Source organism: Haliotis asinina, chromosome 1 (genome assembly GCF_037392515.1).
Source record: "Haliotis asinina isolate JCU_RB_2024 chromosome 1, JCU_Hal_asi_v2, whole genome shotgun sequence".
Taxonomy (NCBI): Eukaryota; Metazoa; Mollusca; class Gastropoda; order Lepetellida; family Haliotidae; genus Haliotis; species Haliotis asinina.
Window position 1 is genome coordinate 23,121,240 of NC_090280.1, and position 22,149 is coordinate 23,143,388.

At 39.8% G+C, this 22,149-nt stretch overlaps 1 protein-coding gene across 1 annotated transcript; it reads right to left on the reverse strand.

The window, feature by feature from the left end:
- Positions 1-855: 855 nt before the first annotated feature.
- On the reverse strand, positions 856-17,472 carry LOC137261655 (cell adhesion molecule 4-like). Its single transcript, XM_067799467.1, has 12 exons — positions 17,430-17,472; positions 13,034-13,387; positions 10,058-10,357; positions 6,825-7,082; positions 5,894-6,026; positions 5,065-5,073; positions 3,452-3,507; positions 3,083-3,104; positions 2,694-2,749; positions 2,019-2,135; positions 1,383-1,398; positions 856-1,039 (listed from the first exon to the last, which is right to left on the reverse strand). The coding sequence occupies exons 1-12, from the start codon at positions 17,470-17,472 to the stop codon at positions 856-858; spliced, it is 1,548 nt and encodes a 515-aa protein (XP_067655568.1).
- Positions 17,473-22,149: the final 4,677 nt, after the last annotated feature.

The following is a 22,149-nucleotide window of genomic DNA, read 5'->3' on the forward strand; positions in this document are numbered from 1 at the left end:
TGAATGGTTTGGTATCTAAATCGCTTTCGCTCGTTAGATACCGATACCATTCACCAATTTCATAAATATGGTGTTACACGGGACACAGTTTCGTATTTTATTTATTACTCACCCAGCATTAGCAAAATAATATCGAGCAAAGTACTTCTTTACTAGGAGTTCAACGATTGTGATGACACTAAGCTTTCCGAGAGTCAAGCAAGGTCTAATGCTATTGTACCCGAGGTATTAGCATTTAACGTCATAACAATAAAACACTTTCACGTCATATGTACGTCATCGCGTGGTGTTATTACACAATGTGTAATAACTTTCTAAAATTACCTAACAGTGATATCTACAACGGATGAGTAATAAAATGTTGATCGGTGTGTTGAGAAAGCATGAGTTAAATGTTTCTGATAAAACAGGTTAAAGCTATATTGATTGAAAAATTGTGTTTTCACATTATCGCTGTTGATGAAATATAACATAAGTTTCATGAAACGAAAATAAAAGGTTTTAACTTTATTAATTGAATAAGAATGTTGATGCTAAATCAGCGTTGTTAATATACTTTGATATACATCAGTTAAGCTCAGAGACCAATACCAGTACAATCCTCTGTTAAAAATGGCATCGTGGCAAACATTTCCTCTTGTTGGGTGATTAGTAAATGAAGTACTCTTGTTTTGGCAGCTGAAACGTTAGCTTGTTGAGATGTTAAAATGTATAGGCTCTGTTGAAAAGTGGAGACACGTGCATATGTGGAACTGTACCGTCAGTTTGGGTTTCACCTGGTACTGTGGTCCTCTGTTGAGGAAGATGAAGGATGGAGACACGTGCATATGTGGAACTGCACCGTCAGTTTAGGTTTCACCTAGTACTGTGGTCCTCTGTTGAGGAAGATGAAGGATGGAGAGACGTGTAGATGTGGAACTGATCCCGCAGGAGTCGTTCGTAATCGTATAGGGGTAAGACATCGATGTTGGAAGCACGAGGTTCATCACTGAAGTCATGGGATAATCTCTCTGCCATCACAGTGAGATATTCACCACATCTGTAATCACAACATTACACTTATGTTGCACTTGCCCATAGGTGCATGTATTTTTCTTTCAAGCAGTGTGCAGCGGAAATCACCTCCTATAAACCACTTCAACCATGATCATAGATTTCCAAAACATTTTTAGCAAATTGTGCATCAGTTACATAGATACATTTGCTACTTTCTCTGTCATTTCCACAGGTAATCGATGCCGGCGTTTATCTAAGATTTCTAAAGGTACGTTTAGTAAATGGTGTTTAACACAGAAGACAGCAACCGTTGATATGAAGATTTGTTCACTAGTTATTACGATGATTGACTCCAGCACTTAAGATAAAAACATGAAAACGTGTACCTGTTGTCCTGGTTCTCTGCAAGTAAAACAAAAGACAAACTTGTACATTTCTAAACTGATCGATTCATCCAACAATGAGTAACAGTAAAGAATTAGTCGTACTCAGAATAGTCCATCAACATCACCAAAACCAGAACACGATAAATATGGTTTCATTATACTCATATGGGGGAATCGAACCTGCGTCTGTGGCCTGAACACCTTATCCACTGACCTACCGACCGCTCCATTACTGAATAAAAGAATCAAAACACACTTCACAAACTAAAATGAGAACAAAATATTGCAGCACGCGAAGGTGAACCACGGATATGCCCGTATGCTGTTCGAGGCTGCATTCAACAATATCCCAGCTAGACTACGCTTGTCTGATACACCCGAGAACATAGATAGACTTGCCGAAACACCCAGTGGTTGATATAAAGAGCGTCGATTTACGCAACTGGGATACGAGAGATCATGCATGAGCATAATCAACCAGCGTTTCTCACCTGTTGTAACAAGCATGGTTGTTGAAGACAGGTTCTGACCAGGCCCTGCACGTTGGGGTAAGTTTCTGTTGCTTGTTCAGTGTTGGGGATTGGAGGTGGGTTGAAACTTACATTGCATGCAAAAATATTCATGCATTCTTTGTACCTTTCACGTCCTTGCAGACAAGAACAGTGAGAGCTGCCACCACAACTGCCACAGCAGTCAGCATAACGGAGTAGACAGCTACGATGGGGACGATGTCGTCCACGTTTGCATCACCTTCTGATATAAGACAAAGATGACACATATCTGCATTAAGTAGGATAATTCAAGTGACAATACAGCGCCGTATTTCACCATGGTGTATGTTCTAGTGTCTGTTAAAGCATTAATTTACTTTATGACATAAATAATGTCAACTGACAAAATAGTATTTTGCTCTGCAAGAACTATAACGCAATAAAGTAAGCAAGCCATGAATAAGGAAGAATCATTCACCGGGATGACCATTACAGCTCTCCAGACTAGTGGATCCTTTTCCCCAACACGGCCTATCACCAATATCTGGTCGTCCTTTATGAATACTGAGAGAAGTACTCAGTATTCGGACATCTAGAAAATCCGACTATTTACAATGTTATAGCTATTCTATTATGGCTATTTCAGACTAAATAATCGGGGGTTTGGTCTCCTTGGTTGGTTTGAGACACGACTCCCGTTCCAGGCTTCAGACACTAGACAGTTCGAGCTACGTTTACTCGACATATCAGTACCCTATACGGCAGTTCGAGTTTCACAGTCGTTACACATCATGCTAGTTGTTAACCTTCAGACACCAACCTTCTATTTCCTGGTAGCTCCCATCATTTTCGTCTTCCCTGTGATACGACACCACACTGGTAAAAGGGAACATTGAACGTGAGCATAATGAGAGGAAATTATTAAGCTGGGACACGCTCTCAGTTCACATCGCGCTCCTAGTCGTGTATAGTTTTGTCTGGTTGGTTTGTTGTTTAACGCCGCACTCAGCAATATGACACCTATATGTCGACGGTCTGTAAATAAATGGTTCTGGACCAGATAATCCAGTGTTCAACAACACAAGCATCGATCCCGTTCATCACCTTTTACAAGCATGGGTTGATGAAAACCACTTTACCACGGGTAATTACACCCATGTGGTGATGAAACATTATTCATCTTACTTGAAGATTGATGAACATACTCACCGATGACGAGCACATCCTCTCTCTGAAAGTTTAAAGTGTGTGGGAACAATTATGCATACAAACTGAAAGTATATATTTACTTCTTGCACACTGATGTTACCATTTTTTCTACATTTAGAAGTTTAAGAGTTTAAGAGAAACTGTACATCATACGGTATGAGTTTCAGTAGAAGGTCAGTCAGTGCTAACAGTTGTCACGGATTTTAAAATGTTACAGACCTATAGTTTTGAATGTTGACAGCTTGCAACAAGTCCAGGACTGTTTTTCAGACATTCTACATAATGCTACCCCTTTAACAATTCGTATGACCTGTTTAACGTCATCTGATTTAACTGACGTGGAGTACAACAATGACGTCCAGCACCAACCTACTATCTCCTCGTAGTCTCCGTCTGTGTCTGCGTCACGGGTGTATGTGACAACGCTAGGGGAAAGAAATGTAGAAAGTGGTCGGAATCAAGGATATTTAAAAAAAACAAAGACAATCCGCTTTCCTCAGACACAGAATCTTGCAAGGAACAAAATAGTTGCTACAGTTATATGCATGAATGTGTTCACAAAAAGGGTAAGCAAGTTCTGCCTTATCGGTATTTGACGCTCTTCTAACATTTACCTGAAAGAACGAAATCTTTTTGACACCAACAGCTCATTAGCGATGTGCCATTAATTCTGCTTGGGCTTATGCTCCACATATACTGCTACTAATAAGTGAAGTATAGCTAATCAAATCACTGTATTTCTGATTAAGTGTTTCCACAATACCATTGAAAAATAGCAGCTACTACAAAATTTTAAGTCAGCTGTTTACACATTTTGCCTTACTCACCGATAATATGTGCATCCTCTACCTGAAACAAATAATTTTGTGTAAATAATGACATATGCACAATGTTAGATGTAAAATATGAGATAAACGAATTTCCTGTATAATTATACATCTTTGAAGTGGAAATAAATATCTTGCTATTTGTAGAACGACATGTTTGTAGAACAAATGTCAGCTGATTAACACCAGTGTCTTGAAGCAAACACTTGGAAACTGAAGTCCATTAAACATGTAAATTTGTGCACACTGTTGATTTATATCCTCTTCAAGCATCAACTTGAAGGTTCCATACTGAAGTACTTTAGAAACGCGCGTATCATATTATTATCATTCATTATGGAGGAGGCAAAACGAACAGAATCTGTCCTTGAAGTAATCTGACTTTCACAGATGAACTTGATGCACACCAAGAAATACGTGCATTCCTGTATGGTCAAGTGACCCACCATTTGCTGGAAATCACCTTTTCACCTGCAAATCGCGTAAAAATGCATAAAACGTGACGTTTTCACAACATATTGTTAGATCAGTCAACTGTGCACCAAAATCACACCGAAATTTTGAACTGCACCAAATTGTTGACTTTGGCACAACACGTGATCGAGCACATCCTTGACAACCATGTGTCCAGCTCGAGATCACCGCATTGTCTTCACTCTTTTTTAAGGAACAGGTTCAAGTCAATCTCCAGAAGAGACATTACCATTCACGGAAGAAGGGATATCGTCAGTCTCCAGACGGTACGATTGTGATTACGTCAGCTGGGACTGTGTGCGCATAAGTATTCTCTTTACTGCCGAGTCCTGATCTCATCTCAGTCATGCATATACAAGGGCGACGTGGACAGCGTAACGCTGATTGTTGAGTTCAGCAGGGATGGTGGAGGCGTAATGATTTGTAACGAGATTAGTAGTGATGGCAGGACACACGTGCACGTCTGTCGTGGTCGAGTTACAGCTCAAATGAATACGTACTGAGAACAAGAGTCGTTCCTTTTCCCAACAGGAAGGCAGATCAACGACTTCACATTTTCCAGCAGGATTATGCAAATGATGGCCATACCCGTTACTGTCACTGACTGTGAAACTTTTGAGCGCGTTTGGAAGTAAATTTGACCCCATTCAACGTTATCGCTAATTCATGTTTGCACTAAACTGAGAATGACTAATTTTGATTTTACTCGTGTTTCAATCTTGTTTGACGACTTCGGTTTCAACAAGGACAAGTTATTTTCTTCGTTTATCACGGATATTCAATGTCTTATCCCAGTGATGCGTTTTTAAAGTAGTTCAGTATACTTTCACCGCCTTCCCTTATAATCTATCCTCTCTATCAAACTCTTCCTTAAAGGCCTGGCTCAAATTCCATCTCCCCACAAGAGACTTGGTCTTCTTCCTTGATGAATACCAATTGTCACCATCAAGGACACTTTTACATTTAATCAAGATACACACAGACACGTTAGAAATCACACCTGGAGAGAATCAGTTAATATAGGTAGGACAAAATGATCATTTCGTCGAAAATGCATCACATGTCAGTATGAAGTGAAATAATTATTAGCTAACTCTTTACTGAGTATGTGTGGAAATAGACATCAGACGCGACATACCAAAGTATTGTTGTATGTTTTGCAGACAAAGAAGAGGCATGAAATCAATACTTATTACTATTGCTTAACATTTCTATAGGTGTATATATGTATATGAGTTGTTGGGTAAAAGTACTACTCTGGTAAATATCTGACGTGCCCTTTTCCCCGCTCCCCACTACCCTCTCCGACCCTCTAGCGACGATGCACTCAACATACACACGCACACGCACACGCACACGCACACGCACACGCACACGCACACGCACACGCTCAACATGCTATTAAGTGAGATCGGTATACGTAATTACTGAACCAAAGTAGTCAAGAAGTGTTTGTGAGAGAGGCCACTTCACGTCCCTCTCGAGTTCTAGTCATTCACTGTCACATCACACTGTATTACCTCCACGTCTCTGTTTTCTACAAACAACAACTATGACGACAATGGCGATGACCACGATCAGGATGGAGCAGACAGCAGTCACTGGGACGATGGAAACGACACCAGATTCATTAACCTCGCGTGCTGAAACATTTAATATGGACAACATTCAGTTTAGCATTGTATAATCCTGTTTACTTTTCAGAAACAAATAACATCCAAGATATGTTGCTTTATTTAAGGTACATGATGTGATTACAAAATACCAGAGATATAATTTATACCTGGATTACAAATATAACCAGGGCTGCCCCGTATCTGCGAATTTGAGTGGGTGGGTGAGGGAGTGAGGGGGTGAGCGGGTAAATTGGTGGGTATGAGTGAGTGAGTAAATGAGTGGAGTTTTATGCCACTTATACCCCAGTAACATCACGCCTCTTAAGAAGATTTTAATTAGGTTCACGACATATCAACTGGGTTGACCCTTCCGATGTTCATCAGAAATGACACTTTCAAACTGCAATACAACCAGTTGCGTTCTCGATACAACACCCATCGATCCGTCTTCATAGAGGGATCCAATAATAATCGTCAAGTTGCCAGTCAACCAACCAGTGAGCCAGTCAGTCCGTGAGCCAGTCAGTCAGTCAGTCAGTCAGTCAGTCAGTCAGTCAGTCAGTCAATCAGTCAGTCAGTCAGTCAGTCAGTCACTCAGTCACTCAGTCAGTCACTCAGTCAGTCATATCATCAGATTAATAGTCAAGATTGACCTCCTGAGCCATATTACTAGTTTGTATAAATACCTGTTCAGACTGTCTGTGTGTTTTGAGAAATTTGAAGGGAGTAAAAACTTAAAAGTCATTATATATCTCATTCAAATGTAATCTTGAATTTTACATATTCTGTCACGAAGTATGTTTCCGGAATCTGTGGAGGCCTTACTGAAGACCTCTAGTGTCAGGTTGCGTGATGCACTCCCATGGCTGTTGTTGACGTGACACGTGTACTGTCCAGACACAGACACATCTATAGCTGGTGTAGACAACACATCCTCCCCGTGTCCTGTAATCACCATCTGTCTGGATGTGTCCCACCAGGTTACAGTGCAGGCAGGGTTACAGTCAACGGAACATCTCACTATCACAGGTTTCCCCTCTTCTACCTCCCATGTGCCGTGAAACTGTATCTGGACAGGTCCATCTGCAAAGCGTGTGAGATAATCAGAAATAATAATTTGATATTTTCTTCTATCATACCAATACCAAGGCATATCAATTTCAATTGAATTAATGTTTCATCAACTTTAGGTTTAGACTTTTGAAGTTGGTTAGGTTTAATTTTTTCTCATGCCAGGCTACATCTTCTAGCCTTATCGAGTCTAGGCTCATCAATATAAGATTCCCAGTTTCAAAGATCTTACTGTTGTCACGAAACATTACATTCAAATGCAAACGACGACACATTACGCACATTCTGTTTTTGTTCCTATAAGTCATACGTGTCCCGTATCAGTCAGGTATATCCGACAGGATGAACTTACTATTATATCTCTAATGATCAGTGCCTGTACCAGATATTGTCAACGTTTCATGCATTTTACCGTATTCTTAATTGTAAACCCAATATTGTCACTGTTTTAAAAAGAAGCGCTTTTAAGGAGAGAAGCTCCGTGAGTGAGTGAGGGAATGGATTGCGCTTTACGCAGCAGTCAGCAATAGTCGAGCTCTGTGAATAATCGAGACTGGACCAGACAATCCAGTTATCAACAACATGAGCATCGATCTGCTCAACTGGGAACCGATGACATGTGTCCACCAAGTCAGTGAACCTGACCACCCGATCCCGTTAGTCGCCTTTTATAACAAGTATAGTCGCCTTTTATGGCAAGCATGGGTTGGTGAAGGCCTATTCTACCCCGGACCTTCGGGGATCCAAAATCTCCATGACGCTCAGGGCTGTTGTCACAGACTAAGTTATTTCAATAAGTTTCTTTGAAGCTTCATTTATTCAAACGATCAATTTGTTTCAACATATGTCCAAAGTGCACTGAAATTCTGTCCCCTTTGTCTATGTCATGTATTCAGCAAACATTCGGTGTATCCCCTCTTAACATCACCAACCCTCCGGGCAGGACCCTTAATTCTCAAACGTTATCAATATATGGCAGTTAACACTTCCCTACGTCGGCGAATCTTACGTATATACATGTGCATGGGCCAGTGACCTTGCACAATGTGGCGTAATGGCCCTGTGTATAAAAATCTGAATGATATGATCAGTTGGCGAGACCAGCCAGGGAGACCAACCAAGGAGACCAGTCAGGAAAACAAGAAGCGAACGGATTGTGCGGTTAGTCGGGTTGTCGGCCAAGGCCGTCGCTCCAAATACGACTACGTCGACGGTGAAGAAACGCCTTCCGACTTCTGAATGTGTGAGGTGACAGAACGGGTCTCCAAATCAGGAACATTGGCCACTCAGTCCTGTCACATGTTTACCACTGTATATACCTTTGCGACCATCATTCGACCAAACAATAATAAAACATGGCTGCTGCTATCTTCTTCTCTACCACTGACTTTTGTTTTTCTTCCGTCTCTTGTCCACCATCCTGAACTACCACCAGACAGCAACCACAAACGAACTCTCTTAGGCAAGTATACTCTTAAAACAAGTAGGGTAACCTGAACTTTGAAATCTGGTAGAAAGAAAACCCATTCAGGAACGTTACAATGACATTCTTTTTGTGTATGCAGCATCATTTCACGTTATCACCACACGCAAACACAATGCATGGGAAGCACGTGCACAACGTCGGACCCTCCTACGCGTGCATGGGGTGCCATTATGAATCCTGACGTTTCTCAGGCTCTTCCGTAGACTGTATTTTTCGGATAGTTTTCTTGCATTCGTGGATGGTCAGAGTTCAGAGGTCAAATCACACACTTCTCACTGAAAATTGTAAACCTGAAATGTTCATGACATACTCCAGTCACCTAACAAGGGGGATAAGTGAACGAACAGGTATGCTTTGAATGAAATCCAGGTGGAAGTTGGTTATGTTCTCAAAACATCCATTGTTACTGTATCAGCATTGATTCAATCGCATATATCTCCCAATTTCGACAATCATACATTGAAAGTACAGTTCACTTACTGTTTTTAAGAGTATATATGAAATCTGGGAAAAGAATGCCTCTTAAAACAGTTTTGAAATTATTATCATGTTGAGGTTTGAAATTTCCAGAAAGTTGTGTCCCATCCCTATCCTTTATCCATCTCCACTGAGAAATGTACAAGTACAGTGTTAACCATTACTGATGAATGAATGAAGACTCAGTACAAGGTAAAATACCAACTACTCATTCAACGTGTGGCACAGGCCTTCATGACTGTCACAATCAAGTATGAATTGTCCATAATTTATATCAAGAGGACCTTCATTAACAGTTACGTACCTTGCCATCACGTTGAAACAAGATCAACATTGAAATATTAGTTCTAAGGTAACCAGTTAAAACCCCTTTCGTTTAGTAAACGACCACCGCTCAACTTTTGGCCCGCGTGGTTGGTATCGAATCTCATGTGTTCCGTATTTTCCTGATATTTTACATAACCTTGTTTTGACCTTTGTCTGTCACCGTGCATTTACATTATCTGAAATCTGCATATTTGATGCTACGCTAGAATTGCAAGCCTGAGGAACATAAATTGGCGCTTTCGTAACCCGTGTCATGTGATTCAGTAAATGTATGTATTGTTAGTTTTGTGTTGATCGTTTGTATTTGAGCTGAGTGGTCCGTTTTGCTCATATCTAAAGCACATGTCCAGGTCAGCAACAATGACATGACATATTTTTGGTCACTGGTGTATATTCGATAAAACACCTGACACCGCTTGCCTTTGAAGCTGAAAGCTTTCATCACAGTTTCTGACTATGTTCTCTCCCAACAGTCAATAACGCCCTATTGTTAGCGCTATGAGCATACTTGGTGTGGAGTTTGGCGCTATATCAATGGACACATTATTATGTTGTTGCTGTCATTAATTCCCAACCGAACCACCAAGTTACTATCACAATAATGATTCAGGACCTAAAGGTTCTATGTAAGCTGCATGCTAAGTTGTATAGATATACGAGGTTCCTGTACCGTAAACAAAGGTACGTTCTTACTCACAGAGGACATCCAGTACATGTCCGTGACTCCAGTCAGACTCCAGCCCCTCTTCCACAGCCTGGCAGCTGTAGTTGTCTCCCTGGTTCTCTCTGCTGACGTGGGGTATTGTAAGGTCATCTCCACCTGTAGGAGACTCATCACCAGATTCCAGCAGGGTCCTGTCCCTCCTCCAGATGTAGGTCATGTTCAGAGGGGGGTGGTCCGGGGGTAGACTCCGGGACGAGGAGGAGCATGTGAGGGTGACATTCTTACCTGACACAGGTAAGGCAGGTTCGGTGATGGTAGGTGTGGCTGGCTTCTCTGTGAAAAATATAACACATGATACCAGACCTTAACACCAGTGCCAATAAACATGGTTAAAAACATTCTAAAATATGAATCCAACGAGACATCATAAACTAAATGAACTAAATGCTTTGACTCTTTTGTTAATGAAGTATTCACCGTTATTGTCAGTTAAATAAACGCCGGCGACTCGCTAATACTCCTAATCGACTTGTTGATTAAATGTACTCTGTGAAAAAATATAACAAATGATCCGAGACCTTAGCACGAGTGCCAGTAAACATGGTTTTACTAAATGTGTGGTTTGCCTCTCTGTGAAAAACGTTTCAAAATATGAATCCACTGAGACATAATAAACTGAATAAAGTAAATGCTCTGACACTTTCATTTATTAAGTATTCACCTTTATTGTCAATTAAATAAGCGCTAGCGACACGTTAATACCCCTAAACGGTTCGTTGATTAAATGTACTACACAACTACTTTCCCCTTGGTCAAATGAATAAATCATATCTGTATGTATGTCTGTATGTCTTTATGTACTTCTGTATGCATCTCTTTACGTATGCCTGAATGTATGTCTGCATGTATCTCTGTATGTATTTCTGTATACATGTCTATGTATATATGTATGTATCATGTCTATCTGTGTGTCTTTAAGTACCTCTGTATGCATGTCTCTACGTCTGTATGTATGTCCGTATGTATGTCTGTATGTATGTCTGTATGTATCTATGTATGCATGTCTATATATATGTCTGTATATATGTCTGTATGTATCTTTGTATGCATGTCTGCATGTATGCCTGTATGTATCTCTGTATACATGTCCATGTATATATGTATGTATGTCTGTGTGTCTTTATGTACTTCTGTATGTATCTCTGTACGTATGTCTGCATGTATGTATGTCTGTATGTATCTCTGTACGTATGTCTGTCTGTATGTATGTCTGTATGTATGTCTGTATGTATCTCTGTACGTATGTCTGCATGTCTGTATGCATCTCTGTATGTATGCCTGTATGTATTCTGTATATATGTCTGTATGTATGTCTGTATGTATCTCGGTATGTATCTCTGTACGTATGTCTGTATGTATATCTGTATGTATGTCTGTATGTATCTCTGTATTTATGTATGTATGTATCTCTGTATGTATGTCTGTATGTATCTCTGTATGTATGTCTGTATGTATCTCTGTAGGTCTCTGTATGTATGTCTGTATGTATCTACGTATCTATGTATCTATCTATCTATGTATGTATCTATGTATGTATCTATGTATCTGTGTCAGATTCGGGATTCAAATCTTAAAAACATGAAGCCAAAAAACCTACGTTTTTCCATAGTTCAGCCTCAAGTTAGACTTTTCTTCATATTCTTGTTTCGGGATTCAAATCCCGAATCAGAATATTTCGTTCAGATTTGGAGTTATGACCAACAGTGTCAATATACATCATCCCACCCCTTCTAAGGTACTAGTACATGTATGTATGTATGTGGGTAGGTGGGGGCGGTGGATGGATGGATGGATGGATGGATTGATGCCTGCCTGCCCACCTGCCTGCATGCATGCATGTAGGTAGGTAGGTAGGTAGGTGCGTACAAAATGTAAAAGAATCATTACAGGTGTTAAGTCATAAATGCAAACATTTGTTGTATTTCCAACGTGTACCTACAGAGAGATTGTAGCAGTTACAGTAGGACGTCATTACATATACATTATGACGTTACAGAGGGACAAAGTTCTGGAGTGACAAGTTCAAGCTTATAATGGTTTAACTTTTTAACAACATGATTTTCGACATCGGCGTGTTTTTTCACAGAATACACAGTTAACATGCAATGCACGTGAACGTTGGGGATCAAATAGTCTGAACGATGGGTATAAAAGGTTGATCGCAGTTTGTCGATTATTCACTGTATTTGGAATATTGTTGACGAACGCTACATGCCTTGTCTGCGTGAAGCCAACCGTCATATCGCTATTGGTCTCCTTGAGGCCGGTAAGTCCCAGCGTGCAGTTGCCCAACGGATAAATGTTCACCAAAGCACCGTTTCACAGCTCTGATAGAGATATCGCTAAATTCGGTTGCAGACGCCCCTAGTACATCTGAACGAAATTTGAATCCCGAAAAAATCCCAAAAATATTCAGATTCGGGATTCGAATCCCAAATCCCAAATCCCAAATTCCGAATCCCAATCCCGAATCAGTTTCTAACTTCATGTTGCTTAATCGTTGTTACACTGACTGGTGCTCGGGATGAATAAGACAGGTGGATTCGGATATACTGCGAGTGAGTGGTTGGTTGGACTGTTGTTTTAACACTGCACTTAACAACATTCCATATATATGTCGGCTATCTGTGAATAATTGAGTATGGACCAGACAATCCGGTGATCAGCACCATCAGCATACCTCAACGCAATTGGGATACCATAACATGCGTCAACCAAGTTAGCGAGCCTGTCTATCAGATCTCGCTAGTCGTATCGTACGACAAGCAAGGGGTAATGAAGACCAATTCTACCCCGGATATTCACGGGTATACTGTGAGTAGGCTTGCCATGTTTAACTCCACAAAAGCACACGCACATATACAAACACATCTTTATATATGGTTAAGGTTTAGGTTTTAGTTTAGGAGCATTCATTTACTTATCTATCGTTCTGTTAACTCCACTTACGTGCTACAACGAGGACTTGTCTACGTCCAGTAACTTCCTGTCCATTGCTTCCCTGACAGTAGTAAGTACCAGCGTCCTGTACAGAGACATTGTAGATGGTAAACCTCAGCTGTCCGGTCTGTGATGGTGAGTCCTCCCCGGTGTATCTGATCCTGGTCCTGAAGCCGGTGTGGCTACTGTTGATTACCACTACACGGTGTGACTTGGGCTGGACCAGTAACAGTCTCACAGATACCGAACCATTCACCCATACATAATACACAAAGCTGACATTCTGTGCGTTCATGGCCATGGTAACATCTTCACCAACACGTGTAACAGTGTAAGGGTATCCAGTTGTCATGGAGACTAGAGCTGTATACGAAAAGGTAATTAGAATCAGAACTCAGTAACACTAGATACGTTGACACGTTAGGCATTGCGTAAGATTACACTGAAAAGCAACTAAGTAAGAGATTCAACATGTATTTCAGTTTTCGAAGACAGATACATACCAAACCCACATAGTGCTACGGACACAATGGAACCCAGAAACATTGTCACTACTACGGTGAGCAGAAACTGACATATGCAGTTTCTGATATAATGCGTCACATGATGTAGTTTCACTGGACAATATTTCCTTATAAACATTTCCCGGTGAACCTTACGTTGTGCTACAATATTGCCGTGTGAATAATATATGTTTTTTGTGAATATGTCCTCCATCAACGCCCACATGGGTACAATGTGTGAAGTCCATTTCTGGTGATCACCCACTCATTCAACCACTGACTGACTGGTTCACTCATTCACCCATTCACTCACCATTCAACTACTCACGCACCAACAGATTCATCCACAAGTGATACCTATTTAAAACATTGATAATCTGTCCACAAGTCTGACATGACGTGAAAACGCAAACAAATGAGTATTAAATGCTAAAATCTCAGTGCTTACAAAAACATATGTTCGCCTCCTCCACAGCAAGACTGCTTAATTTGAATACACCCCTCTACCCAAACACCACTGCAACCCAACCACTCACGCCGAGATTCACGCTCTCGTGAACTCTCAAGTGTAATATTCCCTCTATCAAACATTTACTGTTTGACCAGCCACGTCTTTCTCCTCTCTCACGTACACACATACAAAATATAATGCAGTACGAATATGGCAGGTGACATTTTGATGTAAAGGATGAAACACCACTCCGAGGTTTTGGTAGCAGGTGTAAACCAGCGGAGGAGGGAAAATCCCAGGGGTAGAAGGCCGGGGGGATTTTACCAACTCCAAGGGTGGCCACGATGACAATGGTTAAGCTGCGTTAATTATTCCACGTTTTCCGTGGAAATATGACTTAGCCTGTGATTAAGGGGATGTCATCTTGTCCAGAGCAGATCTCCTACACTATAAATGCTAGCTTCATAGAACTTGGTACACATGCCAAGCATGATTGATCCCTTTCGGGGATTAGACCCGGACATGAAGTTTTTGAGGTTTCAATGTCCTCAGGGGTCTTTCGGGTGTTGCACCAGTGTGTGAAATTTGTTTGTGATTTTTTGTTTGTTTGGTTGGTTGGTTGGTTGTTTGTTTTTTTTCTTTGTTTCCGTGACAAGACGTTTGACATTGAAATTAGAACAGAAGCTTAAAACTGTTCACTATTACTTCACCAACCTTGGCATATGGATAGGCCTGGTGGTATAGTGACGCCTTCTTTTAGGTTTGGATTTCTGAATAAAATATTTTTGGCGTTTAGATGGCAACAAGTTCGAAATCGACTGACTTTGGTGGTAGTGCTCTTTCTAGGAGAAAAAAATTTTAAATCTTACAAGCCTTCCAATCTGTCATATGGCACACAGTTGCGGGGGATATTGATGACTTTTGTCTTAATGGTTCGTTCCTATTGACAGCAGGGTAATTATTTAGAGAGATATTCAATCTACGCACCTCAAGGAATATACAAATATTCCTTATAAACCTCGTTGCAAAATGCCTGCGATACTTGTGATCAAATTCCGTCCTTCACTTGATGAAGTGGAAGGAAGTAGTCCAGAAACGTCATGTTGTAAATAATAAAGACGTTGTAAATCCATACACGATGCAGTGGTTTCTCAGAAAGCTTCTCCACAGTGACCGACTCTTGGTAGACTTGGTGAAGAACTTCACTTGATGTACATCACATCGCTGTACTGTCGAGCAGTACATCACCATCAACAAAACCTTCCAACTTCAAACCTTGGCACACAGAGGATAGCTGTGGAATCCCTTGTTTTCGTTATGAGTCTTGACATGCATCATCAGAGGATCATCACATAAATAAATATGTGCAAAAGTACACAATAAGATTCTACCATGAAGAGCCTCCACATTAATCAAAACCCGGCCTACCGAATTGATTGGCATACACAAAGGATTAAGAGATTTAGAAGCGTTAGAATGGAAAATTCTAAAACAGTGAATCACCATGTTTGAAAGGTATTTTTGACTAATAAGAATGAAGGAAACAGCTATTTGTGCTGCATTGCAACATGGCCGTTACAGACAATAAAATCGGTGATTTATGGATTAAGCATGAGCCAAAGTGAATCAATGTTTTGCAATATGGAAAGAACTAGATGACATTGAAAACTCTGAAAAGGTTAATACAGCTTCTACAGGTACAGTTACGTTCTATCTGAAGTGTTCCCAAAACGTTAGTGAAAAGACACTGAGAGAGCTTTCAAATGAAAAGTCAAGGGCTGTTTGAGTATAGGTAGGTTCGATTCTCCTTCTATGAAAACTTGCTGAAGTATGTTGCATTTTTGGCATTCATGCCATAAATGGTACATTATGTGACCAGTTTATATGCTTTGCTTATAATAGTCGCAGTGCTGTAGCCTTTGTTAGGTTCTTCCTCCCTTTTTCCCTTCATCATACACTTTAACTCATGTCACTTGCTCGTGTCATGCACAGTCAAGCTCCCCACATCGCTCTTTGAAACACATTCACCTCTAACAACAATACACATGAGGATAAACCGGACAAATGGACAAAATACATGTGGCACGAGGGTGAAAATAGTGAATTCTTTACAAACTTTAGGTTACACTTTCACACTGGTAACTCTTTTTCAGGAAGCAGCTGATCACACAAAAACATACATGATGGTACATTTGCTTTAACAAATGAGAACACAACCGGTGTGGTGGGATTAGGAATTCAAAATATAAAGCATGAGAAATATGCGGCACTCTGACCTCAAAGAGATCACAATGAAGAAAGGCAGTTACGAACACTCTTCAAATATACTTTCAAATCCAAAACACATTCACAAGCTCTAACCCTTAATTATTTTGGGAAACATTTTCAACTAATATCACAGTTGCTACGGTTGATAAATTGGTATAAGAAGGTATAAGAAATATCCTTCGAAATATCAAAATATTACACAGACAAGTCTAAAATACTGCGAGTGAGTAGTTGGTTGCATGGCTGCTAACACTTAACAACATTCCATATATATAGCGACGATCTGTAAATAATCGAGTCTGGACCAGACAGTCAGGTGATCAGTATCATGAGCATACATACACGTATTTGGGATACGAGAGCTACCCGATCCCGTTAGCCGTCTCGTACGACAAGAAATGGGTAATGAAGTCCAATTCCTGCCCTGATCTTCACATGTATACTTCCATCCTTAACTCCACAAAAGCACACGCATGCACACGCACGTACACACACACGTCTTTATATATGGTTAATTACGTTTTAGTTTATCCTCATTCATTTACTTATCTACCATTCTGTTAACTCCACTCACGTCCTACAACGGGGACCTGTCTACATCCAGTAACTTCCTGTCCATTGCTTCCCTGATAGTAGTAAGTACCAGCGTCATTGTAGATGGTGAACCTCAGCTGTCCGGCCTGTGATGGGGAGTCCTCCCCCGGTGTATCTGATCTTGGTCCCGTAGCCGGTGTGACTGTTGTTGAGTCCCTCTAGCCGGTGTGAGCTAGGGATGACTACTGACAGTTTCTTAGATATCGAGCCATTCATAAACACGGAGTATATTGAGCTGGCGTTCTCCGGGTTCATGGTCATGGTAACATCCTCGCCAACACGTGTAACAGTGTATCGGTATCCAGTTGTCATGGAGGCTAGAGCTGCACTCAAACCAAATATTACTCATGAAAACAAGGCTAACAGTTGACATAAATATTCAAGCTCATTATTGAAGCTCGCTCAATATATTACAAGTTGATAGGTACATACCACATATGCAGGTACGCAAACGAATTGTGAATCAGAAATTAACGCGTCAAAATATCTAGTTTCTCTAAAAAAATATTTTCTTAGACAAAACTGGTCACTTATATAATGTCATGTAAAGCTCATTTAATGTGGTTTTTTTTAGCTGACAGGTACATACCACACACATGTAAGCCCCAAAAGAGAATGTGAGCCACAGACATGGCTACTAGCGTGGTAAATTCATACTGACACATCACGCACCTTAACAATTGTTTTCATGAGATGAAATATTTAGTTTCGCTGGATAATATTTCCCTACAAAAAATGGGTAACTTCCCGTTGAATTTAAACACATGCCTACGAGGTCTTAGCCTTTAGTAGTCAGTAACTAGTTGTTTACATTCATATGGACAGACAAGTAACATTGATGACAGACTACTCACAAATCTACCTTTGGTTGGTAATGTTGCAGCTATATCGCAGAGGTCTATATATAATCGAGTCTGTACCAGAGAATCCAGTGATCAACAGCATGAGCATCAACCTGGTCAATCGGAATACCATGGTATTTTTCAACCAGGTCAGTGAGTCACCCGATTCCGTTAGTCAGGCAGATTGTTTTATTCATTATGCGGGCAAGTGTGTCTATAATACAGTTTACAAATACAGTTTACAAGTTTGAAGATATTGTGAGGGAATAATGCTGTCATATGGAATATTCGGCTGGAATAGTTAGTTGGCTATTATCAGCATTTTGTAGCAGTGAAAACTGTCGTATGTCGTATGTGCTGGTTTTTCTGACAAATGTGAAAAATGAGGTTTTCAGTTTGAGTTTCAGGCCGACCATTACAGTGTGGACGGTACAATTCTGTTATTGGTAATGAGCCCTGAGAATGAGCCGTGAGACTTTCATCACCTCACAGAAATTAGGCAAGCAACACTTCAGTATACTCTGCTTTTCTCGGCTGCCTTTATTGTATTTTCTCAAACCGGCCTGGATTGTCTCAACAAAGTCCCAAGTGCTGAAACTGCCACATGTTAAGACATTAATCGTAAGGTTGACCCGAGGGAGAAAAAAGTTCACTGACTGTAATGAGAAATTACAGGGATTCCACAGGAGGACAGAAGATGACTAAAGGGGGCGTCTAGAGGTCCGACGACGAAAGTACAGTTTTAGTTGTTCTGTGGCCACAAATGCCGCTACATATCCCTAACCAATATCTATTGTCTATCTAATTAGCACATGAGTTCAATCCACGTGTAAACCTATTATTTAGTTTCATCCAGAGATGACAGAACTGTTTTATAATGGTTTGCCGAAAGGGATACGCATTTTAACTGGGATAAGACTGAAGTGGTTGTTTTAAAAAGTGGTGGTTACAATATGACATGTAATGCAAAGGATTCATTTTATGTCAGTTTTACAAACGGTTTTTTACTTGATTTGTACTGCAGTAATAACGATTCCTACTGGAAATTACTTCGGTTCTGGATTAAAGATTCAGGATCCGTCATTTGTATTCCGCCTTTGAAACAAAATGATGCAGATGAAAATCCAACTTTATTCACTGATATGCAGAAAGCAGAGAAACTTAATCAGTATTTTCAGTCTATATCTAGTATTAACGAAGTAAACACTGATTTGCCATTCTCTGACAAACGCACTGGTTCTATTTTGGATTGTGTAACTATTTATGTAAATGAAGTGTCTGATATAATCCAATGTTTACATCTTGAAAAAGCTTCTGGCCCGGACAGAATCAGTCATAAGTTTCTTAAAAGTGTAGCACATTCAATAAGTATTCCACTATGCATGTTATTCAATCAATCATTAAAGACTCGTATATAAATCAAGTATGAGGAAAGAATCACATGTAATTCCCTTATTAAAAAGGGCGACCGCTCAATGGTCTCTAACTATCGACCTATATCCTTGATCAGTTGTGTGGGCAAGGTGTTTGAGACAGTGATGTTCAAACATCTGTACAACTATTTTCATGTAAATCAATTATTATTATATAAGTACCAATCAGGATTTCAGTCTGGTCATTCAACTGTCCATCAATTACTTGAAATTTATGACCAAATATGTGAGGCCTTAGATGATAAAAAACACTATTGTATGGTGTTTTGTGATGTCTCTAAAGCTTTTGATCGTGTGTGGCCTAAAGGTTTATTGTTGAAATTAGAAAAGTACGGAATTCATGGTTCATTGTTAAATTGGCTAGCTGATTACATAAGTAATCGTTCACAAAGCGTCTTTGTAAATGGAGCCCTATCCAAGCCGAGGTATTTACAAGCTGGTGTCCCACAAGCTGATGACTTAGACTGCTTGACACGATTATTTGCTGATGATTCGTCGCTAGGCTTATCTTCTCATGATCATCTATTCATTGGAAGAGAACCGAATTCAAACTTGGAAAGACTGCGGGCTTGGGCAAAGCGGTGGCTTATAACATATAATCCTGATAAAACTGAGGCAATTATTTTCACCTTACATAATAATATTGAGGCATTCAATCTCTACTTCAACGGGGTTCGGGTCAAAACCGTTGAAAATCATAAACATTTGGGATTAACGTTTACAAAAGATTGTATATGGTCTGACCACATTGATGATATTGTAAAAAAACAAATTCAAAAATGAAGTTCTCTACGTAAACTCAAATTTTTATTACCGCGCTGTGTATTGAATAGAATTTATGTATTGTTCATAAGACCCCATTTCAAATATGCGTGTGAGGTATGGGATGGGTGTTCTCAATACCAAGCAAATAGATTAGAACAACTGCAATTAGAAGCAGCAAGAATTGTAACAGGCTCACCCAAATATACACATCATGAACATATGTATCATGAAACTGGTTGGGAATCTTTAGCAGAGCGTAGGAGAAAGCGAAAACGTTGTCTTTTTTACAAAATACAGCATAATATGGCACCATCGTACCTTAATGATCTTGTTCCTGGGAAGGTAGCGTCTAAAAGTAACTATAATCTTCGTAACTCCGACGATGTCTCGCTTCCCTTCTCCCGTTGGAAGTTTTCTTATAATTCGTATTTTCCATCCAAAATTAGAATGTGGAATGAATTTCCAGTTGAAGTTAGAAAAGCGTGTCACTGAATTCTTTTAAATCAAATATTGTTGTAACACAAAACACAGCTCCCAAATACTTTGATTTTGGACCGAGAATCACTAATATCACCCTTACAAAACTACATTACATGTAGTCAACTGAATTTCGATCTATTCCGTGCTGGCATAATAAATAACCCCAAATTTTCTTGTAGATATATATGTGAAAATTCTTATCATTACCTATTTGGCTGTCAACTATATACTCAACAGAGATCTACCATGATGGCTAATTTACGCAGTGTTACCAATGTTACTATAAACTCTGAGTTACTGCTACCTACATGGCAATGCAGATCTGACTGATCATGCAAATTAAAACATATTTAAACTTGTTCAAACATATATTTGTCAATCAAAAAAAATTTCTTAATTATTGCAATTGCCCCAATCTTTCTCATCTTTCTGTTCTTGTCTGTCCATCTTGTATAATGAATGTAAATAATATTATGTAAATACTACGGAGAAGGTGTTCTAAGTTGTACAACATGTACCCAATCCTTTTCTCATGAATAAAATATGTATAAAACAAAAACAAAACAAAAGTGGTGGTATTTCTTTGAGAAGTGGCAATTGGTATAACTGGAGGGAAATGTCTCGAGTGCGTGCCATTGTATATGTATTTGGGTATTAAATGCTTCTCCTAATATGTTATTGTGGAATAAGCATATTTGATATGTGCTATTGAAAACAGAAGATCTTAAAGCTAACTGACCATAAACATGTCAAAGTTCACACTGGTAACGAGTATCCGGGCCCAGTATCTCTAAAGCCTAGAGAGCCATGCGTTGTGCGTTTATCTATATTGAATGTATATCTCCCAGGGTCAAATCCCCTGCCATATATGTCTTTGTGGAATACTTGGGACTGCCCGTCGTTGCTTCGTGTCTAACGTTACTTTCTTCTAGTCCCAGAAGTCATTACTGGTGCTATTCTGTGTTAGCTTTAATCTAATGGACATCTCTTTATTATTGCCTTTCCTTGACACTAACATCAGGTTGATGTGGAACAGTGCAAACTTTATCATATGACTCACATATTTAGCGTTAATGTCTAATATTGTTTAATCAACACTGTTAACTCTATGCTGTTTTGTGAACATGTAGATTGTGTGAACGTCCACCGTGGTGATGTGTAGAGTATTAATTAAACAATTTCATAACTTGTATACTTTTCAATGTTATCGTGACCATTGTAGAATATGTGGCAAATCTACATGTGATGGTTAGGTTCTTTGATAGCTGATTGCTTTGTGAACATGCTGTTATGATGAATTGTAAACTATTCTGTCAATGCCTGACTACGTAGCACATCAGTCAGTTACTGGCCGTTTATTTACGCGGGGATATCAAAAAGGTTTTACTTGTCACCAAGACGTTTTCATAGTAGAAACTTCAGTTTTGATTGTTGGTCCTTAAGACATCTTTACATTGTCACCATCCAGAGTCAAAGCTTTTCCTCACAAGCGTCCGCTTTCTGAAAGGACATAATGTTCGGTAACTGCATACATCATGGCGTTGTACAGACATCAACATTCGCCGGGTATGTAAAGGACAAGCAGGAACAAATCTCACATTTCTGTGGATATCGGTACAGTCCTCTTTAAGAGTACCTCTGTAAAAGAGGCAATCGTGGAAAACATTTTCTCTTATTGGGTGTGTAGTAAGTGGAGTACTCTTGTTTTTCCAGCTGAAATGATGAACTAGCTGAGGTGTTAAACTGTATAGGTTCTGTGGAAGAAGTTGAAGAGTGGAGAGACGTATAG

Coding starts and splice junctions, on each gene's coding strand:
- LOC137261655 (XM_067799467.1), bottom strand. CDS start 17,472: ATGTCTGTGGCTCACATTCTCTTTTGGGGCTTACATGTGTGTG. Junction 10,358..13,033: donor ACAAGTCCTCGTTGTAGCAC/GTAAGTGGAGTT, acceptor TATTTTTCACAG/AGAAGCCAGCCACACCTACC. Junction 6,027..6,824: donor CCTGACACTAGAGGTCTTCA/GTAAGGCCTCCA, acceptor TAAATGTTTCAG/CACGCGAGGTTAATGAATCT.